The sequence below is a fragment of the Gallus gallus genome, chromosome 8, assembly GCF_016699485.2.
Source record: "Gallus gallus isolate bGalGal1 chromosome 8, bGalGal1.mat.broiler.GRCg7b, whole genome shotgun sequence".
NCBI classification, from domain to species: Eukaryota; Metazoa; Chordata; class Aves; order Galliformes; family Phasianidae; genus Gallus; species Gallus gallus.
The window spans coordinates 3,453,335-3,470,359 of NC_052539.1; the positions used below are offsets into that span (position 1 = coordinate 3,453,335).

The 17,025-nt window shown below is 39.0% G+C and overlaps 1 protein-coding gene across 1 annotated transcript in view; it reads right to left on the reverse strand.

The window, feature by feature from the left end:
- CDC73 (cell division cycle 73) overlaps nt 1-17,025 on the reverse strand; it is a 94,409-nt gene that overhangs the window by 48,900 nt on the left and 28,484 nt on the right. The window contains exon 10 of the mRNA NM_001031265.2: nt 16,262-16,326. Coding sequence (NP_001026436.1) covers nt 16,262-16,326 — 65 coding nt within the window. The remainder of the gene's footprint in view (nt 1-16,261; nt 16,327-17,025) is intronic.

A 17,025-nucleotide genomic window follows, 5' to 3' on the forward strand; every position in this document is an offset into this window, starting at 1 on the left:
AAGTATAAACGCACCTTCTGCTCAGAAGGTATTTACAGTAATGCCCCTCCTGATGTCATGAGAAAACAGTCTTTCGAATAGGAAATGATTTTTAAAAGCAGATGCTCCATCTCTGGAGGCATTCAAGGCCAGGTTGGATGTGGCTCTGGGCAGCCTGGTCTGGTGGTTGGTGATCCTACACATAGCAGGGGGGTTGATGATCATTGTGGTCCTTTTCAACCTAAGCCATTCTGTGATTCATCCTATTGTTTCACTAAATTCAATACGGTTAATCTGCAAAACAGCTAAACCATAACAATCTAAAAATTTGTCTGTTTTCTTAATTCTCAACATGGTAAACACAGATATCTAGATTAAAAGAACAATAACCACAACTGTTTTATTTTCCTAGCAAGTCTGCTTGCTACATCCACAGAACATATTGTTTTCCTTCTCCATTTTTATTTCCTTTGAGAAATGGATATTGAAAACAACTTAAGACATCCCATTTCATTAATGTTAAAAAAGGAATGACGGTTTTCTCCCAATAATTCTGGAGATGCCGATCTTAAGTAAAATAGAATGCTGCCATTTCATTAAAATAGAAGGGAAAAGACCAAGTCCCTCAAGCACTTTTTTCCCCCCATACACCATTTCCTAATAGGAGAGGTTAAACAACTCAAATGATTTATTGTCCCAATTTCACACTAGCAGAGAATAGAAAAACTTTAAGTACACAATCACACTTCTTCCCTACCCCTCCTCCTATTCATCAAAAGGCTTCACACCTGTGAGCACACACTTTAAGTAGCATCCTCTGCACGCATTCTATAAATCAAGTGTCTTTGAGAAACATTACTTTTGTTGCGTGCAGGACTCCTTATGGCAACCAGACTAATATTAATTGGTTACCTCTTCTGGTTCCATAAGAGAAATATCTACAAATTGGAGATATTTCTGTAAAACATATCTGACCTGGAATAAAGCCATTTTCCCCCATTCCTTATCATGATGTTGCCTTGGACTTGGATTCACACCACTGTAAAGCTATTATTTACAGCTATACTGAAATGAATTACAACTGCTTAGAAATTCGTGATTTGTCAGGAATTGCAAGAGATTTGTGCCTGAGGTATTAATACAATGCACTGACTTACTTTTAAAAGAGAAAAGCTTGCTCAGCTCTTTTATATTTTTTGTCTTCTGAGGAGCCAAGTCATTTTTTCCCCAATTTTTCAGTACAAGCTCCAGTTTTTCAGCAAGAAAGCTACTAAAAATGCTGGTTCTTCAAAATCCCACCACTTGAAATGGTATTCCAGAAAGCAATACACATGGTCATAAACTAGCGAAGTACTCCTGCATTCATGCCCCAGCTTCAAATTAAGAAAAACTGCAGAGCTGGGCAGTGCCTGCGTGCTGAGAGGACTGATTCAAGCATGCCAAGAGGGTGAAGAGCTGGCCTTCACCCTGCTTATCCAGTCCAGATATATAATGCAAGGTGGCAGATAGCTCCCATTTTTTTGCTGTGACACTTAAAGACTTCCAAGCAAAAATAGCTTCCAGTATTTGCTGAACACATTTCACACTGGCTTTGTCAGTTACTTAAAATGAAAAATTACCACAATGAGATGAGTTGCCACAGAAAAAAAAAAATCTGTTTCCTACCAAGGCCAGCTAAATAATTTGGCATTTCATTTGTATCAGCTACAGACTGACAAGAGCAGCTTGTCCCGAGCTTTTGGGAAGCGAACAAAACCAGAATTCTTCTTCTAATGGACAATAAAGCTTTCTTTTCTTGCTGCCCTACTTTCTTTCTTTGCCAGGAAGGAAGATGCCTTTTCACAGCTCAACATTTTCACAATATAACAAAAAGATGCAGTAACCCTGTGCAACTACGAGACTTCTTTAAGATGCACTATGAAGAACGGAGCGCTCTCCCCAATGCATCCCATAATAATCTCTCTCCATCCAAACGCCCCAAGAACACACTAACAACATTTTCTCTCAGGGAAAAATGCCTAACTGTTCTAGCCTTAAACATATGGACATTAATTCCCTAAACGGAGCTTTTTTAAGCCTGCGTTCTGAAAAGATGACACAAATCTGTCTGCTCCTGATAAATACCCAACTAGAGTTTGAGTTTTCTTTCAAGATGTTGCACAGCATCTGACAAGCTATATTAGATGCCCCAGAATTGGTCATGTATTGCAGACCGATTCTGGCATCAGATGGAATTACACCGAGCCAAATGGACTGGTTTCAATGGTTTGCCATGTAGCAGTGCAGAGTTCAACAAGTCCAGCAGAACATAGTAACTAACAAATGAAGACCATCAGAAAACAGTAGAAATACTTTGTAGCTACTCTGTTATTCTTAACACGTGGATATTCTGACACTTGGGTAGGCCTTAAAAAGTACATCCCTCTTACCATTAAACCGAAGGAGAAAATAGAGGAAACAAAGGCAAGCCACGCTTCAAGGGAAATAGCTACACAGAACAGCACAGCGAAATTAGGTAAGAAATTCAATCCTAAGCTATGCATATCGCCGAATGAGAAGACATTTTAAATGGCAGGCTTGTATTGATCAATTTAAGTAGCAGGAATAGGTGTTTCATTGTGTAATGAAAACGCAAGTTAAATATGAAAGGAGCAACCATGATTTAAATCTAGCAATCCGCTGCTATTCAATTCCCTATTGCCTTCTCACCCGAAAGACCTCATGCATTCTACATAGAAATGAAAGCAAAACCAACTGCCCTTGGGCTTATCCCCAAAATAAAGAGACAAGAAAAAGATGAAACTTTTTTTCAATAGCAAGTGAAGAACAATATTGACTTCATGAACATTCTAGAGCTTCCCAGATTGACTACTCCTTTCACATGAAATCCAAGACATCTTGAGTTGTACACACGGGAAAAGGCACCATCTTCATAGCACAGTTTATAACACCATTGTAGTTCAACATAATCCATTACTACCTGGATTGAAGAGGACTGCTAGGAGAATTTCATTTGCACCCTCATTCAGATTCTATCAGTAATCCTACGTAACCCAACAGTGAACACAGCACTGAAAACAATGACCCAAGAAACAAGAGAAGTGAACAAGAGAAGCAGGAAAACACATGAGACAGCCTTGCAGAACTGCTCAAGAAGCAGTTGGGTTCATTCATGATTTAAATGTTTATAAAACATTTGAGTAAAGGTGAGAAGTCAAAGCATATTAACTTAAATGCATTCATTTCCCCCACAAATTTTCCAGCATAGGAGCAAGTTGGCCTTTGCTCACCGTAAACCAAGGAAATTAAACCACTGCTAACTAAAGGAAATTTATTCCTAAAGACACTACCAGCCAATGGCAATTATATGCTTTATAGCTTATGAATGTTGATGCTGTACACTTTGGTAATTTGCTTTAATTTGCTTAAGTGCCTTGATCGAGATATAGCCTTAAGGAACACTCGCATATCGCCGTAATAGATGGCATCATTCTCTGTATTGATGAGAAAAGGCTCTTCCTGAATGGCAGAACTATCAAGCATTTGTACTCATAGGAAAAAGATGATCGTTGAAGGCAAGTTCCTACTCATTCATAGTCACTACACACACACATTCAGGTGACAACAGTTCTGCCCAGGAAAGACCCGAGGTGTCTAACTAGAAATGGAAAATAACTGGAGATTTGAGCCATTTAGAACAAAGCCTCCACTGGGGAGAGCGGGGGCTACAAACAGAAGGCTGGAGGAACTTCAAGAAGATCCCTGAAGGGCTCTGACTGACTGAGACTCAAAGGGAATACAGAAGTTTGAGTTTCAGACACAGGGGAGGTATTTCCCCACCAACAAAGCTGCACACAGCTATGGCCTCTGAACAAGACTAGAATCCGGGAAAACTCGGTGCTGAAAAGGACACAGAGCTCAAGGACGATCTGCTAAGCACTAGAGATCAGCAGCAGGAGGAGGCTACAGCAGCTGACCACAGGCTGCAACAGTTAGGATTCATTTGTATAAAAGGGAATGCCTGGGAATGCTGCCGGAAAGCACAGCAGATCAGAGGTCAGCCCCTCCCTTGCAGCACGGCAGCAAGAAATAAGCACAAGTTTGGACAAGGTTTTAATGAGGCACCAATCAAAAGAACTCAAAACTGAAGCCAGATTTCAATATGCATGTACCTTTTTGTGCAGAGAAATCCTCAATTTTCTTATCTTAGAGTGGGGAAAAAACCACCAAAAAGACAGAATTAAGAAGCAAAACACAATTTGGAGTCAAACTTAGATTAATACTGAAGTATAACAAGAACAACACTTTTAGAGAGAATGGGCCCTGAATAAATAAGGTCAGAATCCGTCCTTTTCCTCCCATTAAGATTACATCACTCAGCACAAGAACTTCAATGACTGAGAGCTCTCCCTCCCTCCCAATAAAGCTTTGCGTAAAGAGCAATTTAACTGCAAGCAAAATATTTCTCTCACCACCTTCACACTTTCTACACAATCTTATTCTACTCTTTACCCTTGAGAACATCTGCCCACACCATCAGCTTTTAATCTTATGGACAGAATTAATTAAGCATCCTTCTGGGGAATGCGGTAGAAGTGAAAAATGCTGAATTCTACTCAAGCCAGAACTCATACTTTGTTTTAAACAAAACAAAACCAACAAAAATAATCAGAATGTATTTCTCAGAGCTGGGAAAATTATTATGCCACACATACAAAGTGTCAACATATCCCTACATGTTTTAATATAGTTTAAGTACGACTTCACTGAAGCAGCACTTCACTGAATCCCTTTAAGTTTGCCAAATATTAAATGTCAGGTTTATCATTCATTTCCATTCCCCTTACAATAGCATCAGAAAGTTCCACGACTTCCTTAAAGGTATGATTTTTATTCATAACCAAGAACTGCCACGACTATTAGTATATTAGCAACCACTGTTAACGTTTAATATGTTCTTGAACTTCACCTGGAGGATTTGAGCTGTTTATTACTTTTAGCATTACCTTCATTGTAAGTTCACATAAAGGATTGATAATACTTGAGAATATTTTCTATATACTGTAGAACTTCACCTATAATACATTTCCTGCATACAGATAATTGTTACTGTACTCACTGTTTGAAATATGCATGTGCCATTAGATGCTTCTAAGAGGATTAGAATTCACACTATTTGATAATGTAACTTCACTATAGGCACCTTTCCAGAGAAGAAAATTAAAGGACATGAAGAACCTTGCTGAGAATTGCCAGAGGAGTGAATATAGGAAATACACTGAATAACACCCTTGCTGCTGTACATTACAGTAATACGTATATGAAAGCTACCCTTATTAAACATTTACTGCACCTAAATGAAGGTGAGCAGAATACCCCATGATTCTTTCATTAGCACAAATGGCAGGTATAACAGCAGATACATTTACAAAGGATGTCAGGGATCAGCAAGGAAACCAATTTACATGACCAAATTCTATGATACTCGCAAAATTTGAGCCAAATGCAGGGTTACCCTTTGAAGAGAGATATAATGATATCCCAGGCAATCCAGTATCCCTTTCCATTTTACTTTCTAAGACAGAATAGTAAGGCAAACGTATTTCACTATTTTAATCTGAACCTCTTCTGCTGCTCATGTCCGGATATTTTTGGAAGTTTTTTCATTTTTCAAGGCTTAATTATACATGGCGTGTTATGCCATGTGGTCGTAGACTGCTAAATTATTAGCTACAAAATATTTGTCTGAAGGACTTACATAAAGCCCTCCCTCCATCCAGAAGCCTTTTGTTTTACTTAGTAACCACAACGGAAAAGAAAAAGGTGAATCAGGCAGGCTGTTCTTTCCTAATGACAACCGTATTCCATTTCGATTTCAGTATTATCACAGTCTGCTTGCCTGAGTCGCATCAGCTTCTCCCAAGGCAGCTAGGAAGCAAGTCAGATTAATACCACTACAGGGTGTACCTGAACCTTCCCTTTTCCAAACTTAAGAGGTTCTCATGCTCACCAGGACACCCATGTGTTAGCAGCCTGCTTCACTAACATTCCTTCCCTCCTTCCACAACGTTTTCTGAATCTACTTTCCAGTTCAAGTCTAACTTGAAGGAATATGTGTTTGTTTTTTTTTCATCTTTGTCAAGCTCTATGAAAATCACCAGCCAGAGAAACAAGAGGCTCAGGTTAATGCCCCTGAGGAAGGAAAGGCAGGCAGCCCTTTTCAAAACAGCAGCACCAAGCCACCACAAAGCACACACCTGCACTGATCAGCTGCACATCCCTCCCGGCTAAAGCTGTACATGAGGAGATACCACCTGACCTGAGTAGAGGAAAGGTGATTACAGAGAAAAGCCACTATTTTTACTGCCTATGAAGAAACCCAAAATCTCAAAATAAATACATATTTGAAATTTCAAGCACTGTGAATTCACAGCAACTACAGCTGACAGAAACAATCTTACATCACTATTACTGGGCTTAGTCACACAACGTTTTGCTTCACACTTCCTTTTTAAACTGATGTGTAAAAGCACGTCTGATGCTTATGCATATAACCCACTCATACACCTTCATGCAGGAAAAGTGTCTGCTTTGAACCTTAAAGAGAAAGGGGAGCAAGATATTTTAATTCCAGTAACACATCTTACGTCTTCTAAAGCAGCCAACCAACCCAGTAGTTCCTAAAACTGCCTGCCAAATGTAATGCTGACATAAGGCAAAATAAAACCACATTTTGTTAATATTCATGCTACCTGGATTCTAATCTGAAGTTTCACACACTAATCAGGAGGCATATTTGTGAAAGAAGCAGCAGTTATTCTCAATTATTTACCAATTGCAATATACCAGCCGCTTTGGATAACTTGGTTTCAGGCATACACTGTTTTAAATAGTAAGTACTGAAGATGAGCAAAAAAAAAAGAAATCTGTGAGGATATCTTTCACACGTTAAAAGAAAGCCAACATTTCTTTACTAAGAGCTTCACGTTCACACTGTGCACGTATCTGTGCAAAAGTATTAGAAACCAGATTGTCTTTGCCTGGTAAGCACCTTCAGTGTTACATGTCAAGTTGCAAACACGCAGTTCATATGACATAGAATCATCTCTAAAGTAAAAAACATCCAGAAAAACTCATTATCTTTTGGGAAATAAAGCATGTGTAAAATAGGAAGTGATGAATGACAAGTGAAAACGGACATGCACATTGACACATACGCAGGCCTCCCTGCTCTCCAGGCACACAGTATCCTTATGAAGGTTTTAGAGGAATCGAGACTGAAGGCCCACCCTTCCAGCAGCAGCGATGGAAGCAGTTCCTGTGATAGCATATTGTTCAGTAAAAACATAAATGCAGCTCCAGATGGCAGCTCTGCAGATTGCAATCATAGGTATATTCCAGAAGGTATGATCAGCATCGCCTAAATGCTAGTTGAGTGAGCCATAACTAATGCAGAGTTTTTTTTATCTTGTCTTTACAGCCATTTACCTAATGAGAATGCCTGTGCTGAAACAGAGTACCCAGGACCACCGATAGCAAATGTGAGTATGTCAGAACTCAGCCTATAGATTCTTGTCTCATCAGAAGAACACAGAACACTTCCAAGTATCCCAAAAAAGGTGATGTGGATTCAAATGCAACAGCACACAGCTACGCAAAAGGCAGGTGAACACACTGACTTACATGGAACAATAAAACTGCATTAAGGTAGAAACCAAGGGATGTTCTGCCTTAATTGATTCCATTCTCAAATAAGGCAATTTCTTCTTGCATTAAAGGATTCAATGCATAACCTACTTTGCTGTTCTGACAGGATCTTTCCATCGGTGATGTTACACTGTGCTAAGTAGTGCTGAATGACATAACTTAGAGTTCATCCCTGAAAAAAAACTGAGAACCAGGGTTCTCACATTAGCATTTAATTAATACTTGCCTCTCAAGACCCATCTCAGTTGTGACCTCTGCAGGTCTGATGTGCTTAGAGCTGAGAAAGTACTATGTCTGCCTTACGTACTCACATACATAACGCCTTATAACACACTCCTGGTAACACACACCTGTAACAGCAAGCTAACAATTACACCTGTGAAGTTATACCTGCAAAGAAAGTCTTCTGCACTTAGACATAACAGCCATGAACTGCAGAGAGTTCTCACAGAGAGAATAAAACAAACACACAAGCACAAGAAGGGAAGGAGGTGGACCTTTAAAATAACAACTCCAGAAATTAGAACTATACTCCAAGACATCCAGTTAGGGCTTTGACAATAAGGAGAAAACACAGACTTGATGAAAACAAAAGCTCAGGGGAAAGTTTGCTCTGGCTTAACTACAAAGAAGCAGTAATCTCCTTGAGTAAGAGGCACACGTGTGTGGGCTTAGTGACATGTTCCTTATTGCTTAAATAAGTCAAGCTATCCTACCTTCCATGCTCAGAAATAAAAGGTATGACAATAATGTTGTTACACATAAACAACTACACCAAGCAGAGAATTTGCTTCCACGGAAACTGAATTATCTTACTCCACTAAGGGGAAATAAATACTAGTGTCATATGGTCTAACTCCGACAGCACACAGAGAGGGAAATCTTGATTCAGCCACCTCAAATTAGTTACATCAACTGCTCAGCCAATCAATAAATATTTGAGCTCCAAGTTTGGTTTCATCACTCTATTGTAAATTGAGAAGCATGTGAACTTCAAAAGTGTGTTACAGCTCCTATTTAAAGGCAATGGGATAGTAACTTACATCATTATGGTAGCAAACGCAGATGAACTTGGAGGGAGAAATGGCAATGTAAAAGTGTAATACTGCCTCCTGGTCCCCCATCTTCCACATACTTATTTCCACCTCTTTACTCTCCCACATTCCAGATGCCCCCAGATCCTGCCTTCAGGGACACAGCAGGATTCTTGTCTCTACCTTTCAGTTTCCATAGTGAGTAAACAGAAATGTCACTAAGACTAAGACTACCCTAAATTCACCGGTAAGCCTTCTAACATGCTGTCTGAAGGCTCAGCACACTCATACTTCTGCCTCGCTGGGTTCTTCAATCTCATCAGGCACTATTTTAGTAGGAACGGTGGCAACTATTGTTAAAGTGTTATGAAAAATTTGGAATTAATTTCCACTGACACAACTTCTGCTTTAAAAGGATATGATCCCAATCTCTTAAATAATAACTGATTTCAGGCACTCCTCAGCAGAACGCTATAACCTTCTTAGGGATGCCCATTATCTCAACTGTTAAGGTTAGGAGGTTAAAATTTGCTTTTATCTAGACATTCCTTAGGAAAGGTTTGTAAGACCTATAAGGTATTCAAATATTGTGAATGTATTTGAATGCTACACAATAGCTCAATTAATTCATCATGTTAGAAGAAATTTGCTGACAAACTATCAATTGAAGATGCAGCCATTACGTATTTAGTAGATATTTGGACTTAATTTGTAGAAGGAAATACATAGACAATACTGCCTAATGTGTAAGCTGTGTGAAGTGCATGATGTTTGATCAGAACAATTAAGACAAATATAAATGTCTGTAGCTCGAGGTCAGCTAGCATCACTGCACAACACTCTATTAAACTTATATTAATAGCTCAATCAAATCTCAAGTCCAGAGAAATACCAACGGAACTGAGCACCTTTATGGGATGCAAGCAGAAGTTAGACTACACTAACGAACAAGATTTGCTGACAGTTTTATCTGAGGTCATGTTTCCCAATAAGGCTGACTGCTGGAGCACTTGGAAAGGACCCAAGTCCTAGCTCAAAGCATACAGGGCAGAGGAGTTTCTTGAAGGGGCACTCACAGAGCTAACAAAGCAGCCAGGAACACTCAGCCTTAGGTCAAGACAGGTCTAGCAAGTCATCTTAAAATTCATACCAAGCGTTTTTAAGGCTCTCAAGCTTTTTTTAAGTAATGCTCTGTGGGTGTCTGAAGTTCCAGTTCAATGTTTAGTCAGAGATTCTTTGGATTCTCGTACGTGGCACTCCTCCATTTACATTCCTCAGGGATGTGAGGTGCACACCACAAGCTCTCCTGGCATGCAGACAGAACCAGGTTTTACACAGAACAGGGCCTTCAGACCCATTCGTTCAGTAACAAAGCTATGTGGCCTGAACTCTCACTCTCTTTTATTCAGTGGCCAAAAGAGAAAAACTCAACTTCAGTTGTGTGACTCGTTACACAACATACACGTTTTTTCTTGAATTTGCAGTTCTCAGACTCTAAACCTATTATGAGGAACAAAACAGGCAGTTCTATTGTATAATGCAGTACAATAGCAAGATATCTTGGCACAGATATACATGATTTACAATCACTGAGAAAATGAGTGCTGCATTGTTCAACCTAGCATTTTCTTGAAAGCAGCATTTGTGTGTCATTTTCCCCAGTTTTTATCAACTTGACTGTTTACACTGAAACTCTTTAAGGGAATCTTTATTTAATGTTTGAGAACGAACTGGGACAGTAAAATACCAACCACTGAAATGACTGTATGGACCTTTTAGCTTGTAATAGTCTTTAGGAATCTTTGTTGCATTTCATTCACTGCTACTAGAGGACAAAGATACAGGCCACACAAAGGGGCTGCTGGTCTGTTGCCCAAGAGCAGTTCAGGAGGGCAGGAACACCATGAGGCTGCTCAGAGAGTGGATTAGTGAAATCTATCTCCAGCTCAAGGACTTTCCAAGTTAATGCACAAGTTCCAGCTCTTGGTCCCGATGGACTAAGAACATGTGGTTACATCCCAATTAGTTACAGATAAACACACTTAATTTGAAAAAAAAAATACAAGTCTTATGATAACAACAGTCTCTACCTCGAGCATCATTTGTGGAATGCTCTCCCAGTATTCAATTATTACAACATGTCCATCACCCTCCTCTGCTGGTTGGCAGCTAAACAGCCTCGCAGTGGCCTCCCAAGCCACTGTTATGCACAGAGCATGCACAGAAAGTGGTTGGGCCCACAGAGCAGAGCCCGTGGGCAGGCTGACCTTACACTGGCGTGGGGAGTAACAGCCAGCTTGTGCACTGCACTGCTTCAGAGGCTGCTGCAAGCACTTTCAAAGAGTCTGCTGTTCTGCTGACTCCTCCTTTGATACCAATCCTTTCAAGTATTTTAATGAGATTATGACATATAAAACTGGTGATGCTGGTGCAAGTAGTCTGCTTACACCAATATAAAGTTGAAGTTGCGTTTTATTTTTATTTACTTTTGGAAGTGCTTCAATATTGGCACATTGAAAGAGTATTCAATCCCATCATATGCTTTTGGAAAGTCATTAATGTAAATTTAAAAAAAAAATCTCATGGATCTCCCTTACTTACATTCAAATCTCATTGTTATATTAAGTGTGCATACACCATGCTGCTTGCTCTTGCCCCTGCATGCTTTCTCTTCGCTGGTCCAGTCTTTACAGCAACAGAAACTCAGCCTTACCCTTCATTTTACAGCACAATAATACTTAAAAAAAATATACCAGGGGTTAATAACACCTCTTGCATAAAATAAGGAATTCACCAAGACTAACAAAGTCAGATTTTGGGGGCAGTATCAGTAACTCACTTCCATGAGTTGATACTCAAATACGAGACTGATCAAAAACTGCTAAAGAACGCCTCTGACCTTAGATGTGCTAAAGCAGATTTCCAGTTGGATCCAGCAGATCCAGTGTGGCTTACGTGGGGACATCCAGTTTTGTTACTAAGTACGTTACCTCAACACCTCAGAGAACTGTTATGTTACATCCACCTGCTTATGGAACACTAAGAAAAACAAATGCCAACAGGTATTCCTGGCTGCATGCAAGCGCAGATGAGCAATGACAGATCCCATTAGTTACAGAAAAACAATAGACAAAGGGAGCTCCTGTGCTCCCGCAGCTTTGATTACTGAAAGAAAATAGAGATCAAAAAAAAGGGGAGTATCCCAGCAATTAGGAAAAGCAATGTAATTTCCATGAGGAAGGCCCTATTACAGTAACACATAGATCTTCTTTGCTTGCATCCAAATTTCTACCAGCTCTGAATTATGGTTGATGGTCGGGACTCCCAGAAATGAAAGAAGCAGAAAGCCTTCCAAGGGTTATTAATCTATTCCTTTCTCCCATATTAAAGTCATGAAAACACTTAATAATATTAAAAGACAGATAAAGCAAGTAAATTTGTCACGGAGAAACAAATATTACTTGCATATGGACAATCCAAACAAAGCAAGCTCTCAGCTTTAAGAGGACACACTGTAGCACCCATCTGTAAAATCCAGATTTACCAGATACATACAGAACCAGCAGTTCCTCCAGTATCCTAAAACAGATACAGACAAGACAGCTTGTTTGTTCTCATCTTCGCATCTGAAGCTATTGCAACAGCTAAGTGCTTCATACATCCTACTGACAGTAACCATTAGTCTGAAATTTAATTATGTATCAAGAAACAGCAACAACCACCACCACCCAAACCCACTTTCTAGACTTCCAGAGGATCCTGGCTTAGTCTCAAAGCTAGCATTTCCCTTCAGTAAGTGAAAAGCAAACAGAATGCCTCAAACTGGTCAAAGGCATACATGCAAGACAGACAATGTCAGGAATATCAGTTTAAAATTCTCTCACAGCATTGCCTCGCATCCTACATGGTACAAAGCTATTGACATATTTATCTTCCACACCTCTATGCTTCTTGTTTGATCCATTTCCAACAGTGAACTTCTCTACTTAACGAGAACCAACCAACCTAAAGAACAAACACAGAAGCTGCATTGCCATACAGAGGGTTGTGCTGTGAAATGCAGTCTGAAGGTAGACCTGTGGGTTTCTCAAAGTCACGCTGCATGGTTTACAACAAGCTGCTGGGCTTGTGGAGCTATTATCACTAGCTTGGTGGTTTCCAAAACATCAGCAGCCCGGGCAAACAGAAAGTGCCCCAGCTATTATCAAAGATGCCTTGTTACAAGCAATTCCAGGTCCAGAATAATGAAACCACAGCTTCATAAGAATTCATTAAATACGTCAGCTCTTCCTAAGACTAAGTAAGCGCACCAATTAAGCAAAAACCCTGTTGCAGGGAAGAACTGCCAGCAGCACAAGTTATTTTAGCTGACATTACTTCAAAAGAGCCCACCATTCGCCATCTGTTCTGGCACAAGTTTTGAATGCTAAGAAAGTTTCCAGCATCACTGATGAAAAGAAAGCAGTCGAAATGAAGAAGTTTGTTTTGCTGTTAACAAGAACAAGCATCTAGGACAACTCATATTTCAGCAAGAACAAATAAAAAACAGAGTTCTGCATGCTTCATGAAATGAATTACACAGAATTACACTAAGACATACAGTGCCAAGGGGAAGACGTGTTGGGAAGATAACAGGGAGCAAATAAGAGACATCTTGCAAATTCTACATCTGAAGTGGGTGGGCAGCTGCAGATAGTGGGGCAACTGTTTGCACTGCAGGTAGTAATCATATGCCTACCGAGTCTGTCTGGTTGCTAACAAGATGGACACTTCTGAAAATGAATGGCTCCATCAACCTTTTGAAGGGAAGGCTTGCCATCAGAATGAACCGTACAGATTAGACAAAAAAGATAATAATGGACAAGAAGTAGCAAGAAAGCCAAGGGAATGAGTGCAACAGAGAAAACAAAAGCAGGGATAGATTGTATTATCAATATGCAAACACTCAAATGAGCCACTTTATTAGGTTAAGCCATCTCTTTTAATATGCAAAGTGGAAACTACAGCAAAAATAAGAAAAAGAAACAAAGTGAAGATAAAGTAAAATACTTGATTCACCTATCCTGAAGTAATATTCTTTCAGAAGCAAATTCTAAACGTCTTCCCAAAAACTGTTGGTGAAATCTCACTTGCATGAGTACATAAAGTTCTACTTCTCTATGTTCTAAAAGAAGATGAATTTAACAGGCAAAGCTAAAGAAAGTTCAGATAGGAATTGAAAACTTATTTCACAACACGACTTGTTTAGCCAAGCCAAATAAGAAGCCTTACGAGAAGGACTGCACTACTCTTTGTAAGAACTTCAGTGAAAACAAACACCACCGAAGAAACAGAAAAGCTATCTAAAACAAAAACAATCATCTAAAAATAAGTGCTTCAAAGCTCACTCACCATTCATCTGGCAATCAGAGGCCTGAGGTTTCAATCTAACGATGATCTGCCTAGCACTTCAAGCCCATTGAGATGATGTTTGGTGAATTCATGAACGAGATAATACAAACAATCGTTACTGTGAGGATGGCAGAGAAGATATCACATACGTGGGATGCAATTCCAACACCATACTCCAGTTTCCTCTGATTTAGCCAATGAGAATTAAATACCTTACCATAAATTTGGGGGAAGGAATTACTTCCCCATTTCCTCCTACATGGATATAGCATTAAAAGTAGAAACACATGCACACTTACAAAAAGGAGAGTAAAGCTGCAAAGTAGAATTTGCCAACTTGTAGGAAATTAAGTATTCTACACATAAATCTGAAGAGTAAGGATTGGGCCTATGTGGATCCATCATTGTGAGAAAGCATAGACAAAAACAGATGAACGTTTCTATGTAATTAATATTTCTATGTAATTAATTGATTCATTCTCTCCATCCCAATATGAAAAACAAAGTCAGTATGGCACTGGCAAGTCAGGAACAAAGTAAATAACTAAGGTACCTCCTTAATGGTTTGTACAATAAGGCTCCAAAGAATCCCCCACAGTTTGTTTCTTGGAAAAAATCCTGAATGACAGATGCAGTTTTAATATTTCTCATGACAGCAGATGATACTCATTGTGCAGTCATAGCAATACCTCCATCAGTTGCACCCAGAAGTTCTACTTCATGTTTTTTTTTAAAAATGACTAATAAAAGAATTTTACAACATCCGTTATATCCTTCTCCTTAATGGATGAAACCAGCAAGGACAGCTTAATAATTGTACCTCCAAATTTCGGGTACTATATGGATTATTTAAGCTAGCTTTCCTGGAACAGGAGGTTTTATCTTCTTCATGAACTCAAAAAAAACTTCATTGTTAGAGTTACTGTGCACTGCTTTGCTTTTAGAATATTTACACTCACAAGTTTGAAACATCTCAACTATTCTACTTTACTATAATATTGCTTTTTTCCCCACTCTTTGTAAGGGAATTTAAACAGCTTGTTTTCTAATTCATAACAATGCAACTTGAAACAGACCCATTACACCACAGAAATGTGGATCTCATGTAACACTGCTCATAATGCAGCCTTAATTCATGTAATGGACAAGAACAAATCTTTGGACTTAATAGGTTATTTTCTTTCCTTGGTTTCTTAATTCATCCACAAACAACAATGTTCAGAAGTAAATTGACTCCCTCCTTAAAATGTTGCCATCCAATTATTATTGTTTTTTAAATATTTTAGAGTCTGAAGGAGGTTGGATATTAAAGACTTAAGCAAGAGCTTTTAATCAAACAAGAAAAGGCTCTCAACGATTTTAATAAATTTACATTCCAAACACCATTTTATGTTAGATTTAATTGTGCAAACTACAAACAGTGCAGGGATTTAGGAGAGTATTTAGTGCTGTCGATTCATCAGATTTATATAGGTATGCAGATGGCAAAAACTTTAATGAGGGCTCTGCATTAGTTCTGCAGCATCTGTCCTACTCACCAGCAGATCAGAACAGTATTATTTCTGAGAGCATTCAGCCCATTTCCATAAAAGCAAAGAAATGTTGCCCCCAAAAATTAAAGATGAGAGATCCCTGAACAGACTTACGTGGAACAATCCCCACCGACAGCATGGTTAAGTCATTTGAAACAAGTCAATTTCACTAGGCCAGTGATTTTCAGCAGTAACACAGGTAAAAATTCTGACACGTAAATTCATTTTTATTAAGCATAGAGTAGGAAACACATCAATACCCCAAAATGCAGCCTTATTACTGAAATGTTGTGAGTGTAGTTTCATCGCATATCCTTAATCCATCAAATCCTTCACAGGAATACATAAAGCTGAACAAAATCTCAGTCAACAACAAAAAGGCTGCACCTCCACAAGACAAACTTGCCAGCAAAGTCTCCCTGTTGAAAACCTTCAGACAAACCCCTTGAACCAAAATCTTTAACGTGAACCAACCGAATCAAAACACGTTTCACTTTTTCCACACAAAAAAGCAATCGTTACTTCTATTAATCAAATGAAATGCCTCACCTCAGGTAAGGCTGACAAGAAATACACGACTTCTATAAAACACATTTAAGAAAAAAACCTTCAGCTTACCGTTACAGACTTCAGAGTCATTCCATGATAGGTGCCCATGGTATCAATTTTAAAGCCCTCCGTTTCTGCAAAACAAAAAAGTGTTTCCTTTAAGTCATTATGAGCACAGGGACATAATTTCTAAGTGGACAACATTAGAGATATATTTGAAGTTATTTTTCTAAGTAACACATGTTGCTGTTGCACATAGGCATTCTGTTTATGCTACAAAACCTGGTTAGTATTTAGGAAATCTGTGTTTTCCTTAGGCAGAGGTCCACTTGGTATTTCTGCCTTCTGTAACCACAGCGAGCTTCTGCCACATGGAGCCATTCGAGAGAAAGGATGTAAGTTTATATCTTTGCAGTATATAGTATACTATATGTAGTATAATATGCACGCAGCATCAGAAATTCTCTTCACTACAAGATGGAGAAGCAATTCATTCTCAGAATGCATTATATTGCAATGTATTCAATTTGTATGAATGCAAAAACGTACTCCATTACAAACTGCTTTACCAAACATAAAATCACAGCCACCTCCTATGGTACATCCACATCTGCAGTGCATTAAAGCAACAATGTCATTATCAATTGACACACACACACAACAGAATTCACATAAACTCACATTACCAAACTCAAAGCAATAAAAAGATATTTGGGTCTGTTTTTGGTTTTGGAACAACGTAAATTGAACCTTAATAGAAGTGCCAAAAGCATGCAAGCACTAACCCTGCTGCTGTGAGCCTTTTCAAGTTTGCAAAGTCCTTTTCTGTCCTC